Raw genomic sequence first — 23,812 nt, forward strand, 5'->3', positions numbered from 1 at the left:
GGTGTTAGCCATGACTAAACTATGCTCTGTGGAAAATTGTGCCGGACAGCTTCCTCTTTTGTCCCTTTCTCCCAGTCTAAAGTATCCTATTATTTTTCCTTCTCTTCCTTAATTATGTGAACCATTTCTTACATCTCAGTCATCATACATTCTTTCAATTGTTCATAATCTGCAGAGCTAGTTGGCATGAAAATTTGTACTACTGTGGTGGGTGCTTGATTTGTGTTTATCCTGTTATGATAACGCAGTCACTACGCTGTTCATAGTAACATATACACAGTCATATGTTCTTCATTATTAACTTACTGCTGAATTATCCCTATCTGGTTTTGTATTTATAAGCTATACTTTCTCAACCAGAAATCCTATTCTTCCTGCCACTGCACTTCATTAATTCCCATTACATCTAATCTCAACCGATTCATTTTCTTTTTCACATTCTCTACCTTCTGTACCTAATTACAGGACCTAACATTCCACCTTCTGAACCACAGAATGACAGTTTTGTTTTCCTGCTGACAATTTCGTCCTGAGCAGCCCCCGCTCACTGATCCAGTCGTGAGACTTCCTTACCTCTGTAATATTTTACCCAAGAGGTTGCCACCATCATTTAACCGGACAGAAGAGCTGTACGCTCTCGGGAAAAAACAAGGCTGTAGTTTCCCATAGCTTTTAGTCGTTCACATTACCTGTACAGCAAGCCCATGTTGGCTATAGCAACAAGGGAAGATCAGTCACCACCTATACTGTTGCCCCTGCATCAACTGAAAAGGCTGCCACCACTCTTCAGGAACCGTATGTTTGTCTGGCCTCTCCACAGATACCTTTCCATCGTGGTTGCACTTATGGTTGACTATCTGCATTGTTGAGGCACTCAAGATACCCCACCATGGCAAGGTCCATGTAGGGCGAATGAATGTATTACATCTCAATGGTTGCAATGAGGCTATATGGAATCCACAGTGTTATGAGATGAATGCAACAATACAAGAACTTCTGAAATCCTAAGAGGAGTGACCGAAATCACAAAAGCAAAACCACCACTAGCAGATAGCCATGAAGCATCTAAAAATGGTCTTGCTGCAACAACAATGAGCAGCTATATTCACAGTGACACTTACAGTTTCACCACAACTATCATTTTAGAATGGTACTGGTGACTAGGACATGTAGTGAATCTTATATATCACCAATCTGCCACTTCTGATCTTCAAAAATATTTTGGTCCCCTTGGTAATCTCAGGAAACAGTATGCCATCTTAGAAAATTAACCTCCTTCACAATCCTGACAGATAAATTGTCCTCCAGAGTCTGAGAAGGGCTTTCAGAATATTATAGTTGCAGAATGTTTTCCAAATTAGAATTCCACCACCATCAGATATTACAGTCTGAATTGACCGTGGCTGGGTATCAAAACTTATAAGGATTGAGTCATCAATGCAATTTTGTGTGTGAAAATTAACTATGTAAACAACTGGACATTGCTTCTCTAATCAGAGACTGGTTTCTTTGCTAAGCATCTGGTAAAGAAGTGCATACTAAGATGTTAATGTTTACGAATCCATCTTTGGACAAAGTCCTCAGGTTTCTGCAAAGTTAAGAATTCTCACTGAGATTGAAAAGTGATGGCAAACACACTCCGAAGTTTCTGAACTGTGCACAAGTATAAGGGTCAAACAAACAGGCAGCAGGTACAGCTAAGGGCAGAAATAGCAAAAAATTGAGTACACAGAAGTATTCAATTATGGGGAAAATTATCAAACAACATACTCACAGCACTGTTTGGATTTCGAGTCTTCTTCCTCAGGTGACACTAATCATAGTTTAGCCTCAAATACTCATCGAGCGAATGTTATCTTCTTGTCCTGAGTGTTTTGTGTGGCACTCATGTCATCACTGTCTTAGGTAGCGTGTAATATGCTTCTATTATGAGATATCTACATCTACACTCTGCAAACCACCAAGAGGCGCATGGCAGAGGGTATGTCCCATTGAATCAGTTATTAGTGTTTCTTCCTGTTCCATTCACTTATGAAGGACGGGAAGAATGATTCTTTGAATGCCTCTGCATGTGTGTGCAGTAATTATTCTAATCTTATCCTCACGATCCCTATGTGAGCAATATTTAGGGGCTTGTAGAATATTCCTAGAGTAATTGCTTAAAGTAGTTTATTGAAACTTTGTTAGCAGACTTTCTGGGGATAGTTTACTTCTAACTTCAAGAGGCTTCCAGTTCAGTTCCTTCAGTATTTCTGAGACACTCTCCCATGGATTAAACAAACCTGTGACCATTCGTGCTACCCTTCTTTGTATACGTTCAATATCCTCTGTTAGTCCTATTTACCTCACACTTAAGCAATATTCTCGAACCGGTTGCACGAGTGATTTGTAAGCAATTTCTTTTGTAGGTTGATTGCACTTCCCCAGTATTCTACCAGTAAACCAAAGTCTACCACTGCTTTACCCATGACGGGTCCTATGAGAGCATTCCATTTCATATACCTACAAACTATTACAACCAGGTATTTGTATCGGTTGGCCAATTCCAACAGTGACTCATTGATATTATAGTCAGAGGATACTACACTTTTTTGTTTTGTGAAGTGCAAAATTGTACATTTCTGAGCATATAGAGCAAGTTGCCAATCTCTGCACTATGTTGAAATCTTATCAAGATATGACTGAATAGTTACGCAGCTTCTTTCTGATAGTACTTATTTATACAGAACTGCATGATCTGCAAAAAGCCTGATTTTACTATTAATATTGTCTGCAGTGTCATTAATGTACAATACAAACAGCAAGGGTCCCATCACATTTCCCTGGGGCACATTCAAAGTTAATTCTACATCTGATGATCACCCTCCATCCAAGATAACATGCTGTGTTCTCCCTATCAAAAAGTCTTCAAGCTAGTCACAAATTTCATTTGATACCCCATATGACTGTACTTTTGATAATATGTGTAGATCCACTACTGAGTCAAATGCTTTTCAGAAATCAAGAAATACTGCATCTACCTGGTTGCCTTGATCCAAAGCTGTCAGTATGTCATGTGAGAAAAGTGCAAGTTGGGTTTCACATGATCTATGTTTTCAAAATCCATGCTGGCTGGTATTGAGGAGGTCATTCTGTTCAAGATACCTCATTATGTCTGAACTCAGAATATGTTGTAAGACTCAACAAAAAATCGATATCAAGGATACTGTTTGGTAGTTTTGTGGATCATTTCTACTACCCTTCTTGTACACGGGTATGAATATTGCTTTTTCCAAGAACTGGGCACGGGTTTGGCTTTGATGAATCTATGATATAGTTAGAAGAGGGGACAACACAGCTGCAAATTCAGTATAGAATCTGACAGGGATTCCATTGGGCCGTGGAATTGTTCAGTTTTAATGATTTCAGCTGTTTCTCAACACCGCTGACATTAATACTTATTTCATTCATCTTTTCAGTGGTATGAGGATTAAATTGGAGCATTTCACCTGGGTTTTCCTTTGTAAAGGAACATTTGAAAACAGAGTTAAGCATTTTAGCATTTGCTTGGCTACCCTCACTTTCAGTTCCTGTCTCATTCAGTAGGGAGACTAATAGCCTTTACATATGACCAGAAATTCTCTGGGTTCTGTGAAACATCATTTGATAATATTCTGCTACAGTAGTCACTGAACGCTTCAAACAATGCTCTCGTGACAGCCAAACACGTTTCGTTCATCATCTCTCTATCTATAGCTCTACATCTTGTTTTACACACATTATGCAGTAATCTCCAAAATGGCTCTGAGCACTATGGGACTTAACTCCTGAGGTCATCAGTCCCCTAGAACTTAGAACTACTTAAACCTAACTAACCTAAGGACATCACACACATCCATGCCCGAGGCAGGCTTCGAACCTGTGACCGTAGCGGTCGCGCCGTTCCAGACTGTAGCGTCCAGAACTGCTCGTCCACTCCGGCCGGCCAGTAATCTCCATTTCTTTACAGTGACTGCATACCATGGAGGTTCCCTACCATTATGAACTGTTCTACTGGATACATATCTATCCACTGTGTGGTCACCTATTCTTTTAAACTTGAGCCAGAGTTCCTCTACATGCTCCTGCCCTCTGATGAATGTTTCAAGTCCCTAAATGAGATATGACACTACTGATTTTTTATGTAGTTTACTGAACATATCTATCTTTCTGCTTGTTTTAGTTGTCCTTTGTACTTGGGTAATCATCGCTGCAACAACTGTGTCATGGTCACTGATACGAGTTTCAATATAGACATCCGCAAAGAGGACAGGTCTATTTGTTGCCATTAGATCCAATATATTTCTATCATGACTGAGGTTCCTAACTATCTGTTCTAGGTAGTTTTCAGGGAAGGCATTTGGTAAAGTTTCACAGGATGTCTTATCACCACTAACAAAACTGTAATTTTCCCAATTAATTGTTGGATGATTATAGTCTCCACCAATAATGATTGGGGAACTTACATATAAGCGAACTAATGTTTTCTCTAAAGTTTTCAGTTAAATTGGTGATGAAGATGATATGTGGTCATATTAGCAGTGCTTTCAATTATTGTGCTCCATGTAAGGCCAAAAAGCAATCAGTGAATAAAATTCAAACTTAGTAAATATGGAAACAGGCAATCCACAAAAATTGTTAATAGACTTACAAATCTCAGGTAAAACAAAACGGATAAAGAAGCTTTTGTGTCACTTAACAACTGAGAAGCATATATAGTTCCTGGATCTCCTCCATTACAGCATCATGTAAGTGTGTAGCCAGAAAAATTTACTTTTTGATTACTATTTCATTGAATACTGACAACTTTTTTGCTTAGACACTTTCAATCAGTTTGGATTCTTAAGTAAAGTGAAAATCCACTGAGCTTCTGTTCAAAGTTCACAGGCCTTTTCTTCTTTTGGGTCAGGCTGTGCAGCTCAGACACACATCAAGCCACCTGCATGTACTTGTTTTGCGCAAGTCCAACCTACACCAAATCCTCCATGATGGAGTTAAGCCTACAGCCTACAGAAATGAAACACATTCCATCTCATCTACCTGCTGGGCACGTCTGATGTTAGTAGTTGTCTGGAATGCAAATGGCACCCAGACTGGGGGGGGGGGGGGGGGGGGCTTAAAGGCACTACATTCTCAAGTTGTAACACACACATTTCTGATGCCTTACACAGAAGATTTATTCTCCAAACTACAAGTAGGCGAGTGCTACACCAAAGACAATCTGACTGATGCATATTTACAATTTCCACTTGGAATTTTCCATGCCCCCATCATCTTTCAATGCTGTCAAAAATGGCTGATAATCAATTTTCCTGCATGTTGCAATTATCCTGGTTACATAATTGTCAAGGGGCTAATACATATGAAGATATGGGGAACATTTACACAATAGTAACTATATTGTAGAATGTGAACCAGAGAAGCAATCTAAAGAAATGTCACTTTTCCAACAATCTGTGGAATACCTAAATGGCAATAATCACCAAAAAGGATATTCTTCCCATCTGATCGAATGTAAAAGCCATCAAGAGTATGCTTCCATCTCCCAACATGACTACAATCCTTGATGGAAAAAGTAAAATATTAGAACAGATTCACTGCCAATTTATCAATGGAAAACTGATCAGACTATCAACTTGAAACCATTTTCTTGAGGGCAGTGGTGACGGGGCAGGGGGGGGGGGGATGAGAAAAGAAAGAGGCTGAAATAGGAAGTTCATATAAAATGAAAACAGTGTGCAAGGCACTTTGAGAGAGGACAGTAAATGAAATGATTGGAAAATGAGTCAAAAGGACACAAGCTACCAGTGTAATGAGCATTAAGTCACAATGAGTAAACAACAATGCTTCAAAATATACCACATATGACAGAAAATTATACATGAAAGGCCCCTAAATATGATTTCTGTGCATAAAATAAACACTACATTTCATTGTTAAATATTTTTGTATAAAAGATCCATCTTTGCTTCTAAAAATTCTGTGCATGCACCATGGGCCAGTTTTTTTTTTTTTTTATTTTCAAAAACAATGGTATAAGAGTAGAGCATAGCACACCACTTTCAACTAGAAAGTATGACTTTATGATTAATGTAAATGTCACTTCCATACTATAAACTTTCTGAGACTTACTATAGCTTAAGATACGGTAAAAAATGGTAAGGCTTTTCAGCACAGCTTTGCAGGACCTAATATTTTAAGCAAAGGAAAATGGTTTCATAATTCTAGAATGGAAGAAACAATAGAAAGTACATGAAATAATTCAAAACTGACAACAGGTGACTAGAAAACACAAACTCCTGACAACTGCTGATAATTAATTGTTTGAAATTTTTACAGCAAGGATGATAACTAAACCTAAGGAGAAAAAGGTGTAATTAAAAAAGAAGTACAAAAAGGTACAATTGAGAAACAAATTGTGCAAATGGAGGGAAAAGATAGAAATTATTGAAAAATGAGATCACACAGCGAAAGAATACAACATAAATACAAATGTCAAAACAATCAGAGGCTCACACAAGGTCTCGTAAATGGAATGGTATACTGTTAGTCTGTCAACAATTACAAATGTAGAGGTGACCCTTTACATAAAAGTTTCCAGACATTTTATCTTGCATGTTTAATATCTCATCACTTTGTCAAGGTCAGATGCAATCAATTTGCATTCTGCCATCATTATGACGGAGAGTGAACTAAAGCAAATCTCGATCTTTGCCAGTTGTTAGTTGCCACAGAAGACATGTCCCTGGCTCATTTGAACAATCCTATTGTATGAGGGTATGGTTACATTCACAAAACTGCAGTTTGAAACATACCGATGACATCTACTGTTTTATTTTGTGACTGAGGACATTGCTATTCCCCTTACAGTTTATCATTCCACAGATTCGCGAAATCAATTGCCAAGGTATCGTATCTAAATTAAAACACCACTTTAAACTCAAACGTATGATATCTGCAACTCCTGGAACCCAATATTTGAATTGTGTTGCAGTTAAAAGTCAAGAAAAGTGGAATGGGCATAATTAACTGCTTGTGGCAATCTCATGTGGTTGTACATCAAGTTTTCCTGGACATAACACATTAACCTTTCTCCCTGGAAGTGTCACAAATATTAACTGATGCCCTAATTGTTTGTCACTGTGGAAAAGGGGAACAAGGGAAGACTATGAAAGAGAATGTAGATCAAAACTGAAGATTCTTACATAAAATTGCTATTATGGGAGATGCAACAATAGCAGACTTTCTATTTTAGTACTGCTGGTGCAAACTACCGCTGCCGCCCCTCCCCCTTCCCCCTCCCACACACACACACCATTCAAACATACAAGAAAAACTACATAACTTTTGGAATTATTACTTCCCTTCTCAGGGAAGAAAGAGGAGCAAATTGGAGAATTTGAAAAAGGAGGGGCAGGTCATTAAGAGGGTTCCCTCTGTTCTGAAGACAAGGATAAAGGAGGAGGTGTTCAGAGATACAAGGATGAAGGAAGAGGTGTTAGAGAGACAAGGTAGTCCCTCTCATTCTCGGGTTTTAGGGATCTGCTCCTCCTCTTGAAGTTTCCCTAATGTATCCCTCCTTTCTCCTGTGGAAGGAACTAACATTTCCTCAAGCTAGACTGTTTCTTGTACAGTTAGGTTTGTGTATAGTTAATACTAAAAATTTCGACTCCTAAAAGTTAGTGCTGGTCAGCTTTGGAAGTCTTGTAATTTTATTGTTTCCTCAAGTTAACTTTCCTTCTGATACAGTATTACTTTTTCTTTAATTTTGGAACATTAAATGTGTTCCACATAATGATCTGCACAACAGATCATCCTAGTTAGTTACCCTAGCATCCATCTTAAAATGCTTTCTTACATATAGTCTCTCTCATTAATCTCTGGATTCTTGTTTTTAATCAAAGAAAGGTTTGTCAGATACAGCTACAAATTCGATAGATGGCTCTGCCGCGAAGTGGAAGGGATACAGAAAGGAGAGTTTGAAGGCAAGTGGTACAGCAAATGCAATCAAGTCTCATCTGTAGAGAGTTTACAATGTTGATATTGCACTAATAATCTACGAGGCAGGAGCCTGAAAATAAAAGTAGTTTACCTGTGTGGTTCTGGCCCACGATGTCGAGGTGGAGGCTGATGGCGGCCCAGCACTATACGGTATTGGACCGTATGTGTATTGGCACGTAAATGACGCAAATTATCAGCTTGACAGGCAGCCCACTCTGTTATGTCATATATTGCACCATCCATGCATGCATAGTAATGCCACAGGAAACCAAGCATAGAACTCTCTGCCCAAATGTCTCCCTAAAATCAAGAATGAAGTACGGTTATCATAGAAAGCGATTTCTCAACATCACATCAGCTTACATTTTTACAAACATGCCTGTGACAACTTGGAAACACAGTCCATTAAACAAATGGATTTGATGATTTCACTTAAAATATCTGTCTGGTCTTCATGCATTATGTTACAATAATGAGGCCAGGAAAAAAATGATTTTTGAGTATCAAACAACAGAAAATCCAGAATGAGATAACAACATTATGAACAGGATCCATTGCTACTTATTAAACACACACACATACACGGTTGTCGCGGTGTGTTAAGGTCTGACTGTGACTGCGTCTGAGGTGAGCAGCAGTCTATGGGGGGGGGTGGGCAGTGGGGCTAAAGGAGAGGTTTGGGTTGGGAAGGGGAAGGGATAGCAGGTTAGGGGTGGGGGAAGATGCTAGTGCTGCCTGCGGAAGAGTGGACAGACATGGTGGGGACAGGATAGTGGGTTGCTAAATGTGGCATCACGAAGCTACACTTGGGAGGGTGGTGACAAATGGGAGGGAATAGAAGTAGAGAAGGGCAACGACCACACACATGGGCTGGCGGGATAGAAGGGTTGATGAATTTAAAACATTTGGGTGCTAACCAGTGCGTACATCAACGTCCTTTCTCAAGATCATTGTACTGGTGTATGAGTAGTTACCCTTGTTAAAACAAAAGGCAAAGGCCAAAAAATTACAGCTATTCATATACAATCTGCGGTGTTTCTATTCATACTGCTTCATACGTTAACAACGTCAATAAAACAGTGAATGCCATTAAAATGGCTGGTTGAACATGGATATGACAGAATGAGCCATCCATCCAAAAACACATTATAGCCATTATCCAATTAAACTGGGTCGGAATCCTGATGCAATACAAAATGTCAACAATTTCCTTATTATTATTTTCCTCCTCATCCTTTCATCATCATCACCAACATGGAAGTCACCCAATGTGGCGTCACCTGAAATAAGACTAGCAACCCGGCAACCGAACTTCTCTGGATGGTCCTTTCGGTCAACAATGCCAAAGAATCATTTTTCAGTTTTGTCAATGTGTGAGTTTTGCATCAAAATTCAGACCAATGTACTTCCCCACCACACTGCTTCCCAGGTATTGTTTCATGTAACTTTTTCCTGTTCCCAAAATTAGAATCAATGATGAAAGAATCTATTTTGATGACGTCAAGGAGAACTCGTCAATGGTGCTGAAGGATATTCCAACGAAAGCTTTCTGAGATTACATCTCAAAATGTAACCACAACTATTGCAACTGAGTGAATAGAGGAGGTGTATACTTTGAAATAAGAAGGGACTTAACACCTGTAATAAACTAAAAATATAATTAACAATAAATTTGGTTATTGTTTAACAGATCAGTTACAATATTTATAAATGATCTGAAGGATATGTCAAAAGTTCCAAGAGGCTGTTCGCAGACAAAGCTCTTCCTAAAGTCAAAATGCTAGAAAATTACAATGAAATTATGGATGATACAGCTCTCTCATAAACTGATAGCTCATAAAAGATCATAGCACGTGTTGCTATACTGATTTGACATTCAAGAGAGACCAAGCGAGAATGACAGTTCTCATTTATTCTTCACGTATTCTTACATTTACATTATTGCTAGCGCCCTTTCATCCACCACTTCCAAGGCACTGCCAAGCCACAACATCAAACCATAAGAGAGTCTCACAGCAGATGGAGGCACGCATTCACTATCGTGCCTTGTCGATATTCTGAGGTGACTTAGTTTTCATCAGTCTGACTTCCTTTTCATCAGTCTGCACATACAGCAAACCAGAGCACACAGTGGGATGTACCACACTTAATATCAACCTAAACAACATTTTCGTTTTCCATGAACATCTTTTGTTGGCCTAAGTGGTTAGAAGTGGAATATGTTATTTGGCAGAATCGCCATGTAACACCACACAACACACAACTGAAACTGTAAATGCACAATGGCAAGTTGTAACAACACAAGTCATAGCACCACTTAATGATAACAGATAGTTACAGAGACGTTCCAAGATATATTCTACACCGTATTTGTGTAGTGAACGTGCCCTCTGTAGATGGTGGACGTGACATCAGGCGAGTGCTGCGGGAACAGGCTCTGAAAGCAAGAAGCAGGCATTCTGTTGCTGGCAGCCACGAGAACAACACATTTGTACAACGTGGAACTAGACAATCTGTTTTAACAAAAGTGTTCAATGTGCGTGAAACTTTTATTTCAATCCATCATCACTTAAATTCAAATATTTAAGTTATTATTTTAAAAATTTGTAATAGAACTTTATAACATGTGGGTTTGATGTGGACATGTCTGAAAAAATCACAGGCAAACCCTGAGTCGTGATTAAGGTAATATGAGTGAAACCAGAACAGTATGCAGGCAAAGAGAAATTTGAGACAAATGATATGATTTCTAAAAGACATCATATATCTACAATGACATCACAAGCAATGGCAGGTTTGGCGACAATAAGCTGTCAATGTAACCTCATGGCGCTACTGATCATCTTCCTCATCATCAGCAGCAGCAGCAGCAGCTACAGGACAGTGGGGAGTCCAGCAAGCGAGTGCTGCAGCCACACAGCAGCTGCAACTGCAACAGCAACCTACCAGCTTTGTGTGTGTTGTGGGAAACAGAAGGACACCTAAAGACAAGTATAAATGGTGAAAAGTGAACTATCTTGCAAAGAGATGTTTTTTCAAAACTTGTACTGCGATTAGTGAGAATATAAAAGTTAATAAATCAACTGGAAATTGTGTTAACAAAGTCCCCAGTGTCTGTAAATCTTCAGAGAACGAAAGCAGTATAGAGACCCTAAACAGCATTGAAATGAAAGTAGATCCTGTAAATTTAACACTGTAATCTCTAGCAAATACCATTTAGGTGAAATTAAACAGAGTATAAAAGATCAAGCAGCTGATGTTAAGAAAAGCATGCAGTCCATGGGAAATATTTTGTGGAAGGGAGAAACTGACACTAAGAACAAGCTGAAGTCTGAGATAAAAAGTAGCTCAAACAATTACATAAGATTTAACGGCAAGGTATGGGGGTGCGATAGACAGGGTAGATGATAAGACAGAAGCTGAATGTTCCCTATTAGAGCTGGATAAAGGTGAACATTTGCAGCAGCGAAATAAATTAAATGTATTTGTGAGAGTGACTACAACACAGAGTAACATGTACATTGACGTAGATCAAAACTCTGTAGTTTCACCCGTAAAAACTATTTATTTTAAGTGCAATGCTGATTATGGCAGAGCTGGTAGTGATTCAGATAAAGATGTATCTGATTTTTTTTTAATCATGTAGAAAATGTTGATGTTGCAGAAATGTTTCTAGTAGTGAAATTTGATACAACAGCTGCAGAAATGTTTCTAGTAGTGAAACTCGATATAGCAGCCGAGATAAAAGTAGATGATACTGTGGAACCAAAGGTGTTAATATCAAATATGGGGGCACCATTGGAAACTGTTACACAATGTCAAATAGGGAAAGCTATTACTGCTACTGAATTGATGGGAACGAGTGATTTTTATGAAGTGATTAAGAGGTTGCAGGGAGGAAATGATATTGAAAAGCTAATGAATTCAAGTTTTCCAAAGATTTGTTGTGTAAAGTAAATCAGAAAAGGTCACAGAAGGAGATATAAGAAATATATGGAAGTGAATTGGAAATAGAGCTTTTGGAAAAGTGATGCGGACATACACTCAGTTGCTTATAAAAATATCTTTTAAGACATCTGCTATGATTTTTTAATGGAAAGGATAGGGCAGAAGAAAAGACCATGAGAGCAAGGTAAAACAGATCAAGTTTAACAGTGTGACCATGTTTTAACTAGATTCAAAGAATGTCATACATATCTTAAGGCTTATGAATGACAAAGTTTTATTTGTTTTGTATGCATTGGACTGATTTTTAGTTTTATTAACCCTTCGAGTGGGCATGACCGACATATATGTCCACACTCTGCTAATTCACAGTGAGATGGATGGATATATCTATCCGGTGCATTCTGTGGCTAGTAGCTAATGGGAATGACGAGGTATCTGGTACTATAGTTGAATTCTTTTATCTTGGCGGCTCGCGCATGCCCGCCCAGACGCGGGAGATTGCTGCGTTGCCAGTTGCACACGACGCACGCGCCTAGAGAAACAGCGCCATAGTACAGTATAGTTCGCAAGCTTACGTTTAGGGGGGAGCGCGCAGTTTATGAAGTAAAGCCACCACGGCCGCATTAACCCTTTCGCTGCTACAGAGACGTGCTCCCCGCATTCCGCGCTGTGCGCGATTTTGTCACTGCACTGATCGCCTGTGCTGACACATGGTGTTTCCGACTGCTTTGACACACTTATCATTCGATTCCACAACAACTATTTGGCCCAAAAATTAGATTTTTACACATCTTATTGACTGATACCTTCCCCCCACTTCCTTTGACTGACTGAAGTGCTTTAAAATAAAGCCAAACGCGCCCGGTGTAAATAAAACTTTTATTACAGTCGCGAAAGACGGAATATTTCTCAATATTACATACGACACCTATGTGGTACTTAAATTAAATGAGATATTGTTATACAGTAAATTTTATATGAAATTTAGGTACCTTGTCCACATTTCATTCTCAACATTGTGGCAACTAAAATCGACCATACGGAAAGTATACGCTATGGACTTTTACCTCTGCAAACTCTTCAAAATTTCGTGCAATGGTTTACTACATTTAATGCTGCACAATAACTGGGTTGAACATCGAAACAAAATTAAGTTATTTATGGGGGGAAGGTATCAGTCAAAAAGATGTGTAAAAATCTAATTTTTGGGCCAAATAGTTTTTGTGAAATCGAATGATAAGTGTGTCAAAGCAGTGGAAACACCATGTGTCTGCACAGGCGAGCAGTGCAGTGATGACAAAATCGCGCACAGCGCGGAATGCGGGGAGCACGTGACTGCAGCAGCGAAAGAGTTAATGAAGAGACAAAGCACTAGAAATTTCAAAAAACTGCATTCAAACGAATAAAATTCGTGAAGTAAGACACTTCAATATTGTTTTAAAATAAAAAAAAATATTTAGCATCGCACAAGGTTTGAACTGGGTACCTATCGCCTTCAAATCCAACGCCTTAACCGTTACGCTAACGCAGCTCGTTCTGCAATATTACTCCATAAGGACTCTCAACACGTCACGCAAAATTCTGACAAACACTGTTGGTATGCCTATGAATTACTCGCACTTCGTCGAAGTACAATAGGAAATAAACAATTACCGCTGTTCTTTATTGCGAAAAAGCGGTTCGTGAAATTGATACAAACACCTTTCCTTGCTATCGCCTGAATTAAGAGTCTTATTGCTTGTTTGGTTTAATTAATTAATAGAAAATGAAGCAATTGGCATAAAGAATGGTTTTTCCAAACTTTCAAAAAACAAAGTCTGCTCTCAAGACATTGCTTTTGTTCTATTACTTTATTTATGACTGAACGTTTCTAAAACTGAAGACCCTCGTCCGTGCTCTGTACTACAGTCGAGATCTGGCAACGTCGTTCTCTGTTCATTGGCTGACTGTATGTTTTGACGTCAGATGCGCAGAACGAACCTAAACTCGGCCGCCAAGATATATGACGCGCACTTTAGTTGAGCTTAGTCTACTAGATGGCAGCTCTCTCAGGCACCACAGCACATTATGGGTTAGTTACAACATTTCCCACTTGAGCACACTTCAGCAGTATGCATCCTGTGAAGCAACCACAAATGCACACCATTTAATCTCTGTTTATCACTGCATTAGTATCTGATCTTTTGCAATGTCAAAAGAAGTCCTTTATTAGATTTGGAGGTAGAGCAGCTGATTTTAGAAAGTGATGATAATTTCAGTGACAGTTCTGAAAGTTTTCAAGATATGATGTTGAGGCTAGGGAAAGTGATTGCGATTCAAAATCATCTGATTATGAGACACAACTGCAGCGGGTAGTACCTAGTGCAATGCATTTGCGCATGTTAGTTCAATTCATGATCAATATTTGTTCAGTGGTAGTAATGGTACAGTAGTGCCTCCAAAACGATATGATGTGATGAGTTGTTTTATGTGCTTTGTGAATGATGCTTATAGCAGAACACTCCAGGGTTCATAGTTGGCAGCATACTACAAGGAGCGAAGTTAAAATATTTATTGGAATGCTCATACTTCAAGGAATTCTTCACAAACCAGAACACAAGATGTATTTTTCAGTGAGAGGATCAGTTGAAACACCTTTCTTCAGTATACTGACGAGTGAAAAGGGGTTTCATCTTTTACTGAAATTCTTCCATTTTGATGACAACACTTTGTATGATTCATTAGACACTATCAGTAGAAACTTATTCAAAATTCAACACTATTATGGAGCATCTGCGGCACAAATTCAGATCAGTATACATACCAGGGTGGGGGAAGGGAGGGGGGGGGGGGGGAGGTGACGACTGACAAATTATTGTTGTTCTTGAAAGGACAGTTTGGATGGAGGCAATTTAGTCCATCAAAATGCAGAAGATTCAGAATCAAATTTTACGAACTCTGTGAAAGCAGCAGTGGGTACGTACAGGACTTTGTTGTTTACACTGGAAAGGACATTAATCAGGGTAACCACAACCCAGAAGAAACAATAATGCTTCAAATTGTTTTGGAGCTTGCAGATGATCTACTTAAAAAAGGCACTGCATTTATCTTGACAACCGATATACAAGTCCAGATTTGATGGACAAACTAATTGCCAATAATACTGCTGTTGTTGTTGCTGACACAATGTGGCAAGACAGGAAGGGGTCCCCTGGCTTCGTACAAAAGGAAAAACTGAAGAAAGGACAGTACATAACAGGGTACAAAGGCAGGCAGATGGTACTGAAATGGAAGGACAAAAGAGATATTGTAATGTCAGCATCTTCCATGACGCCGCATTTTTAAATGTACACTTGAAGAAGGGAAACATTCACAGGCCACATGTTGTTGCTGATTATGACAAGAATATGGAAGGCACGGATAGGTGCGATTCTCACACCCAAACCTCCAGACGTCAGACACTCAGATCGGTACCAGATGTTGTATGCCGATAGAAGTACCAACCAAAACTCTGATTCAGTTTCTACTGTGTGCTGTCGTCCAGCATAATGGGCATAAACATTAATTAAAAGGAACACCAGAACTATAAAAGCATAACTGTGAGTAACCAATAGGTGTAGTTTCCATGGGAAAATTTGTACAGCATTAGAGCGTCGTACTAAGGGTTCTGGGTTCTAATCCCAATGATGACATTTTTTTACTGTATTATGCTTGAACCATGGACCTTCCCGTTGGTGGGGAGGCTTGCGTGCCTCAGCGATACAGATAGCCGTACCGTAGGTGCAACCACAACGGAGGGGTATCTGTTGAGAGGCCAGACAAACGTGTGGTTCCTGAAGAGGGGCAGCAGCCTTTTCAGTAGTTGCAAGGGCAACAGTCTGGATGATTGACTGATGTGGCCTTGTAACAATAACCAAAACGGCCTTGCTGTGTTGGTACTGCAAACGGCTGAAACCCAGGGGAAACTAAAGCTGTAATTCTTCCCGAGGGCATGCAGCTTTACTGTATGGTTAAATGATGATGGCCTCCTCTTGGGTAAAATATTCCGGATGTAAAATAGTCCCCCATTCGGATCTCCGGGCAGGGACTACTTAAGAGGATGTCGTTATCAGGAGAAAGAAAACTGGCGTTCTACGGATCGGAGAGTGGAATGTCAGATCCCTTAATCGGGCAGGTAGGTTAGAAAATTTAAAAAGGGAAATGGATAGGTTGAAGTTAGATATAGTGGGAATTAGTGAAGTTCGGTGGCAGGAGGAACAAAACTTGTGGTCAGGTGACTACAGGGTTATAAACACAAAATCAAATAGGGGTAATGCAGGAGTAGGTTTAATAATGAATAGGAAAATAGGAATGCGGGTAAGCTACTACAAACAGCATAGTGAACGCATTATTGTGGCCAAGATAGATACGAAGCCCACACCTACTAAAGTATTACAAATTTATATGCCAACTAGCTCTGCAGATGATGAAGAAATTGAAGAAATGTATGATGAAATAAAAGAAATTATTCAGATTGTGAAGGGAGACAAAAATTTAATAGTCATGGGTGACTGGAATTCATCAGTAGGAAAAGGGAGAGAAGGAAACATAGTAGGTGAATATGGATTGGGGCTAAGAAATGAAAGAGGAAGCCGCCTGGTAGAATTTTGCACAGAGCCAACATAATCATAGCTAACCCTTGGTTTAAGAATCATGAAAGAAGGTTGTATACATGGAAGAACCCGGGAGATACTACAAGGTATCAGATAGATTATATAATGGTAAGACAGAGATTTAGGAACCAGGTTTTAAATTGTAAGACATTTCCAGGGGCAGATGTGGACTCTGACCACAATCTATTGGTTATGATCTGTAGATTAAAACTGAAGAAACTGCAAAAAGGTGGGAATTTAAGGAGATGGGACCTGGATAAACTGAAAGAACCAGAGGCTGTACAGAGTTTCAGGGAGAGCATAAGGGAACAATTGACAGGAATGGAGGAAAGAACTACAGTAGAAGAAGAATGGGTAGCTTTGAGGGATGAAGTAACGAAGGCAGCAGAGAATCAAGTAGGTAAAAAGACGAGGGCTAGTAGAAATCCTTGGGTAACAGAAGAAATATTGAATTTAATTGATGAAAGGAGAAAATATAAAAATGCAGTAAATGAAGCAGGCAAAAAGGAATACAAACGTCTCAAAAATGAGATCGACAGGAAGCGCAAAATGGCTAAGCAGGGATGGCTAGAGGACAAATGTAAGGATGTAGAGGCCTATCTCACTAGGGGTAAGATAAATACTGCCTACAGGAAAATTAAAGAGACCTTTGGAGATAAGAGAATGACTTGTATGAATATCAAGAGCTCAGATGGAAACCCAGATCTAAGCAAAGAAGGGAAAGCAGAAAGGTGGAAGGAGTATATAGAGGGTCTATACAAGGGCGATGTACTTGAGGACAATATTATGGAAATGGAAGAGGATGTAGATGAAGATGAAATGGGAGATATGATACTGCGTGAAGAGTTTGACAGAGCACTGAAAGACCTGAGTCGAAACACGGCCCCCGGAGTAGACAACATTCCATTGGAACTACTGATGGCCTTGGGAGAGCAAGTCCTGACAAAACTCTACCATCTGGTGGGCAAGATGTATGAAACAGGCGAAATACCCTCAGACTTCAAGAAGAATATAATAATTCCAATCCCAAAGAAAGCAGGTGTTGACAGATGTGAAAATTACCGAACTATCAGTTTAATAAGTCACAGCTGCAAAATACTAACACGAATTCTTTACAGACGAATGGAAAAACTAGTAGAAGCCAACCTCGGGGAAGATTTGTTTGGATTCCGTAGAAACACTGGAACACGTGAGGCAATACTGACCTTACGACTTATCTTAGAAGAAAGATTAAGGAAAGGCAAACCTACGTTTCTAGCATTTGTAGACTTAGAGAAAGCTTTTGACAATGCTGACTGGAATACTCTCTTTCAAATTCTAAAGGTGGCAGGGATAAAATACAAGGAGCGAAAGGCTATTTACAATTTGTACAGAAACCAGATGGCAGTTATAAGAGTCGAGGGACATGAAAGGGAAGCAGTGGTTGGGAAGGGAGTAAGACAGGGTTGTAGCCTCTCCCGGATGTTGTTCAATCAGTATATTGAGCAAGCAGTAAAGGAAACAAAAGAAAAATTCGGAGTAGGTATTAAAATTCATGGAGAAGAAATAAAAACTTTGAGGTTCGCTGATGACATTGTAATTCTGTCAGAGACAGCAAAGGACTTGGAAGAGCAGTTGAACGGAATGGACAGTGTCTTGAAAGGAGGATATAAGATGAACATCAACAAAAGCAAAACAAGGATAATGGAATGTAGTCTAATGAAGTCGGGTGATGCTGAGGGAATTAGATTAGGAAATGAGACACTTAAAGTAGTAAAGGAGTTTTGCTATTTGGGGAGCAAAATAACTGATGATGGTCGAAGTAGAGAGGATATAAAATGTAGACTGGCAATGGCAAGGAAAGCGTTTATGAAGAAGAGAAATTTGTTAACATCGAGTATAGATTTAAGTGTCAGGAAGTCATTTCTGAAAGTATTTGTATGGAGTGTAGCCATGTATGGAAGTGAAACATGGACGATAAATAGTTTGGACAAGAAGAGAATAGAAGCTTTCGAAATGTGGTGCTACAGAAGAATGCTGAAGATTAGATGGGTAGATCACATAACTAATGAGGAAGTATTGAATAGGATTGGGGAGAAGAGAAGTTTGTGGCACAACTTGACCAGAATAAGGGATCGGTTGGTAGGACATGTTCTGAGGCATCAAGGGATCACCAATTTAGTATTGGAGGGCAGCGTGGAGGGTAAAAATCGTAGAGGGAGACCAAGAGATGAATACACTAAGCAGATTCAGAAGGATGTAGGTTGCAGTAGTTAATGGGAGATGAAAAAGCTTGCACAGGATAGAGTAGCATGGAGAGCTGCATCAAACCAGTCTCAAAACTGAAGACCACAACAACAACATGCTTGAAAGTGTTACATAAGTCTATTAATACTTCCACAAGTGTGATGCAGTTGTTTCTTTATTCTACTGTTCCAACTCTTTATGTTTCTTCTGTGAAACTACAAATGCACTATCTGCTTCATCATGAGTGGTGTCTGTTCTGTTGCACATGCCTGGCAGAACACCTCACTTATCTATACAAATGGACTCCATAGGTTTGCTACTTTCAACAAATGGGGCGAAAGCAGACTGCCAAAAGAACATTGCTGCAAACTCCAAAAAGTGCTTTCATGCTTTCACATGTCAGGAAAATGCTCTCCCTTATAACAGTTTCACATGTAAAAAAAGTGAGGTTCAAATGCAGGACCTTCGGTATGAAAACCTCGTGCTCTACCAACCCACCCATCTGAGATCTACAGTACAATCATTCTCAGATATGCTTTTCCTGTATATAGTTATGTGTTACTTTTAATTAACATTTACGCATGTTCTATTGGACAACAGCACATAGCACGAACTAAATGGGTGTTTTGATTGACACTTTATCAGTGTACAACATTTGGTACCAATCTGACTGTCAGACATCTGGAGGTTTGCATGTCAGTTCCAGAAGAAAGTTTTTAATCATTGTTTTAAACAGAACTTTTCTTGTAAAACTTATGTTTTTTGGGATAGAATATTTATCCCACATTAAACTGTTTTGAAGACTAAACAGTAAGTTACTCATACTTAAACGCAAATATACAGGAAAAACGAACAATGGAAACTTCAGCTTGCAATAGCAACAATATAAGGAATGTGACAGATTGCCAATCACTGTAAAGATGACCTGCACTGAGTTACAGACAGGCGCAATGAAAAGACTGTTACACATGCAGCTACTGGCCAAAGCCTTCCTCAGCAAACACACATTCACACAAGCAAGCACACCTCACACACACACTTGGCCGCCACCAGTGGTAGCTCCAACTGGAATGTGAATGCCACATGAATAGCCATCTAGAGTGTGGTGGGGAAGGGGAAGAGATAGCAGGATACTGATGGGAGGAGAGAAGAGCTCTGTCTGGCATGGTATGCAGGGACTAGACATTTCCAGATACAGTGTCAGGAGGTCCCTGGTGTGTGTGTGTGTGTGTGGGGGGGGGGGGGGGGGGGGTTGGTTGGTTGGTTTGTGGGATTAAAGGGACCAGACTGCTACGGTCATCGGTTCCTCTTTCCAAAACTTAAAAACACCTACACAGAATAAAAATGAACAACGAAAAAGACGAATGATGACACGGGACAAGAAATACTTAGACAGAGACCAGACAAAAGGAATTAAAATCACACTGAGTGTGACAGTAGTTGGCCGACCATAGACACAAAAAAGGAAAAGCCAACCATCGAGAAACACACTAAAAACTCAGACTAAAATCGTAGGCCAAAGGCCAGAATCAATAGAAAAAGGACAAACACTTAGATTAAGTGATAAAAGCCCCCTGCCCAAATAAAACGCAAAACTAAGCCTGCCATAGCAGGGCAGGGAGCATATCAGGCAGCGCAAACGTCTGCCTGAGCACAGTTAAAAGGGGACAGGCCAACAAAATGTGGACCACTGTCAAAGCCAACCCGCAGAGACATAGAGGCGGGTCCTCATGGCGCAGTAAATGGCTGTATGTCAAGCGGGTGTGGCCAATGTAGAGCCGACAAAGGACTACGGAGTCCCTGCGAGTGGCTTGCATGGATGACCACCACACATCCGTCGTCTCCTTGATAGGACGGAGTATGTTTGGTCTGGTCAGGTTGCGCCATTCAGTGTCCCAAAGTTCGAATACTTTACGATGTAAGATCGCTTGCAAATCAGTCTCCGGGAGGCCAATGTCCATAGATGGTTTATTGGTGGCCTGTTTGGCCAGGTGGTCAACATGTTCATTGGCGGGTATCCCAATATGGCTTGCGGTCCACACAAAGACCACAGAGCGGCCGCAACGGGCAAGAGTATGGAGGGACTCCTGGGTAGCCATCACCAGATGAGAGCGAGGGAAACACTGGTCGATAGCTCGTAAACCGCTCAGGGAGTCGCTACAGATAATGGACTCATCTGAGCAGGAGCGGATATACTCTAGGGCACGAGAGATGGCGACCAGCTCAAAAGCAGCGGTGGAAGGCCTCCGGAGGGACTGAGTCCTTCGGGCCCTGTGCAAATTCAAGCTGAAGGCAACGGCGGGGCACGCACCACGTGGATGTACGCAGAGGGGCCCGGAAAGGAGGTGGAAGAGGGAAAACCCCAAGCCCGGAGAGAAGCTCTCTGACGCGGACCGCGATCGAACAACCCAAGCGGGGCCGACGGTCTGGGAGATGGACGACCAACTGAGGGAACAGGAGACGATAATTAGAATGCCCGGGCGAGCTATAAACATGCGTAGCATAAGCGGCCAGTAAATGTTGGCGCCGTAACCGCAGTGGAGGGACACCTGCCTCCACAAGTGTGCTGTCCACAGGGCTGGTCCGGAAAGCACCAGTGGCAAGTTGGATTCCGCTGTGAAGGATTGGGTCCAGCACCCGCAACGCAGAAGGGGATGCTGAACCATAAGCCAGCCTCCCATAATCAAGACGGGACTGGATTAATGCATGGTAGAGATGTAAAAGGGTAGATCGGTTGGCGCCCCAGCTGGTGTGGCTCAAGCATCACAGAGCATTAAGATGCCGCTAACACATCTGTTTAAGCTGCCGAATATGTGGGAGCCAAGTCAACCGGGCATCAAAAACCACACCCAGAAATCGATGTGTCTCCACCACAGCAAGAAGTTCGCCATCAAGATAAAGCCATGGCTCAGGGTGAACAGTGCGTCGCCGCAGAAATGCATAACGCAGGTCTTGGCAGCCGAAAACTGGAAGCCATGCGCTACAGCCCAAGACTGCGCCTTGCGGATAGCGCCCTGCAGCTGACGTTCAGCAGTTGCAATGCCAATGGAGCTATAGTAGAGGCAGAAGTTGTCAGCATACAAGGAAGCCGAGACAGACGTTTCCATCGCCGCAGCGAGCCCGTTAATTGCAATTAAAAACAGGCAGACACTTAAGACGGACCCCTGCGGTACCCCGTCCTCCTGAACTCGGGGGGAACTATGGGAGGCCACGACTTGCACGCGAAAGGTACGATGTGACAGAAAATTTCGTAGGAAAATCAGCAGTGGACCCCGAAGACCCCAACCATGAAGCGTAGAGAGGATGTGATGGCGGCATGTCGTATCGTATGCCTTCCGCATGTCGAAAAAGACAGCGACGAGGTGCTGACGGCGGGCAAAGGCCGTACGGATGGCTGACTCCAGGCTCACCAGATTGTCAGCGGCAGAGCGGCCTTTACGGAACCCACCCTGAGACGGAGCCAGAAGGCCCCGAGACTCGAGTACCCAACTCAACCGCCGGCTCACCATGCGTTCGAGCAACTTGCAAAGAACATTGGTGAGGCTAATGGGGCAGTAGCTGTCCACCTCCAATGGGTTCTTTCCAGGTTTCAAAACAGGGATAACAATGCTTCCTCGCCATTGCAACGGAAACTCACCCTCGACCCAGCTACGGTTGTAAAGGTCGAGGAGACATCGCTGGCAGTCCACCGAGAGGTGTTTCAGCATCTGCAGTGGATGCGATTTTACCCGGGAGCTGTATCAGGGCAAGCAGCTAGGGCACTGTGGAGTTCCCACTCAGTGAATGGGACATTGTAGGATTCAGGATGGCGGGTGTGAAATGAAAGGCTCTGATGTTCCAACCACTCTTTAATGGAGCGGAAGGCCAGTGGGTAATTCACAGATGCGGAACTGAGAGCAAAATGGTCTGCTAAGCGGTTTGCGATTATGTCGGAGTCAGTACAAATTGCCCCATTCAGTGACAGTGCAGGGATGCTGACAGGGGTCCGATAGCCATAGAGGCGTCTAATCTTGGCCCAGACCTGCGATGGAGAGATATGGGGTCCAATGGCAGAGACATACCATTCCCAGCACTCCTGCTTGTGTTGGCGAATGATGCAGCGGGCCCGCGCACGGAGCCGTTTAAAAGCGATGAGGTTTTCTAAGGACGGATGCCGCTTGTGACGCTGGAGCGCCCGCCTGCGATCTTTAATCACCTCGGCGATCACAGGCAACCACCAAGGCACAGTCCTCCGCCGAGGAGACCCAGAAGAACAGGGAATGGCAGATTCTGCGGCAGTAACGATGCCGGTTGTGACCGAGTGAACCACCGCATCAATGGTTTCATTAGAAAGAGGCGCAATAGCGGCCATGGAGGAGAACAAGTCCAAGGCAGCCTTATTCATAGCCCATCTGCAAGGGCGCCGAAAACAGTGATGCTGTGGCAGTGACAGAAAGATCAGAAAGCGGTCACTACCACACAGGTCGTCATGCACCTTCCATTGGACAGACGGTAAGAGGCTAGGGCTGCAGATCAAAAGGTCGATGGCTGAGTACGTGCCATGCGCCACACTGAAATGTGTGAAGGCACCATCATTTAAAAGGGAAAGGTCGAGCTGTGTCAATACATGCTCAATGGTGGCGCCTCGACCTGTTGCCACTGACCCAACCCACAGAGGGTGATGGGCATTGAAGTTGCCCAATAACAGGAAAGGTGGCAGCAATTGGGTTAGCAGCACAGCCAGGACATGCTGTTGGACATCACCATCCGGTGGAAGATAGAGACTGCAGGCAGTAACAGCCTGTGGTGTCCACACCCGAAGAGCGACAGCCTCTAAAGGTGTTTATAGAGGGACAGACTCGCTGTGAAGGGAGTGAAGGACGTAGGTGCAGACGCCACCAGATACCATTTCATAAGCCGCCCGGTTCCTATAATAATCCCGATAGCCACGGAGGGCGGAGGTTCGCATTGCCGGAAACCAAGTTTCTTGAAGAGCAATGCAGAGGAAA

General features: G+C 41.7%; 1 protein-coding gene across 1 annotated transcript in view; it reads right to left on the minus strand.

Moving 5' to 3' along the window:
- Nucleotides 1-23,812, minus strand: part of LOC126259732 (uncharacterized) — a 217,540-nt gene that overhangs the window by 31,878 nt on the left and 161,850 nt on the right. Inside the window, exon 9 of the mRNA XM_049956719.1 lies at nt 8,111-8,319. Within this exon, the coding sequence (XP_049812676.1) occupies nt 8,111-8,319 (209 nt within the window). The remainder of the gene's footprint in view (nt 1-8,110; nt 8,320-23,812) is intronic.

Source organism: Schistocerca nitens, chromosome 1 (assembly GCF_023898315.1).
Source record: "Schistocerca nitens isolate TAMUIC-IGC-003100 chromosome 1, iqSchNite1.1, whole genome shotgun sequence".
NCBI lineage: Eukaryota > Metazoa > Arthropoda > Insecta > Orthoptera > Acrididae > Schistocerca > Schistocerca nitens.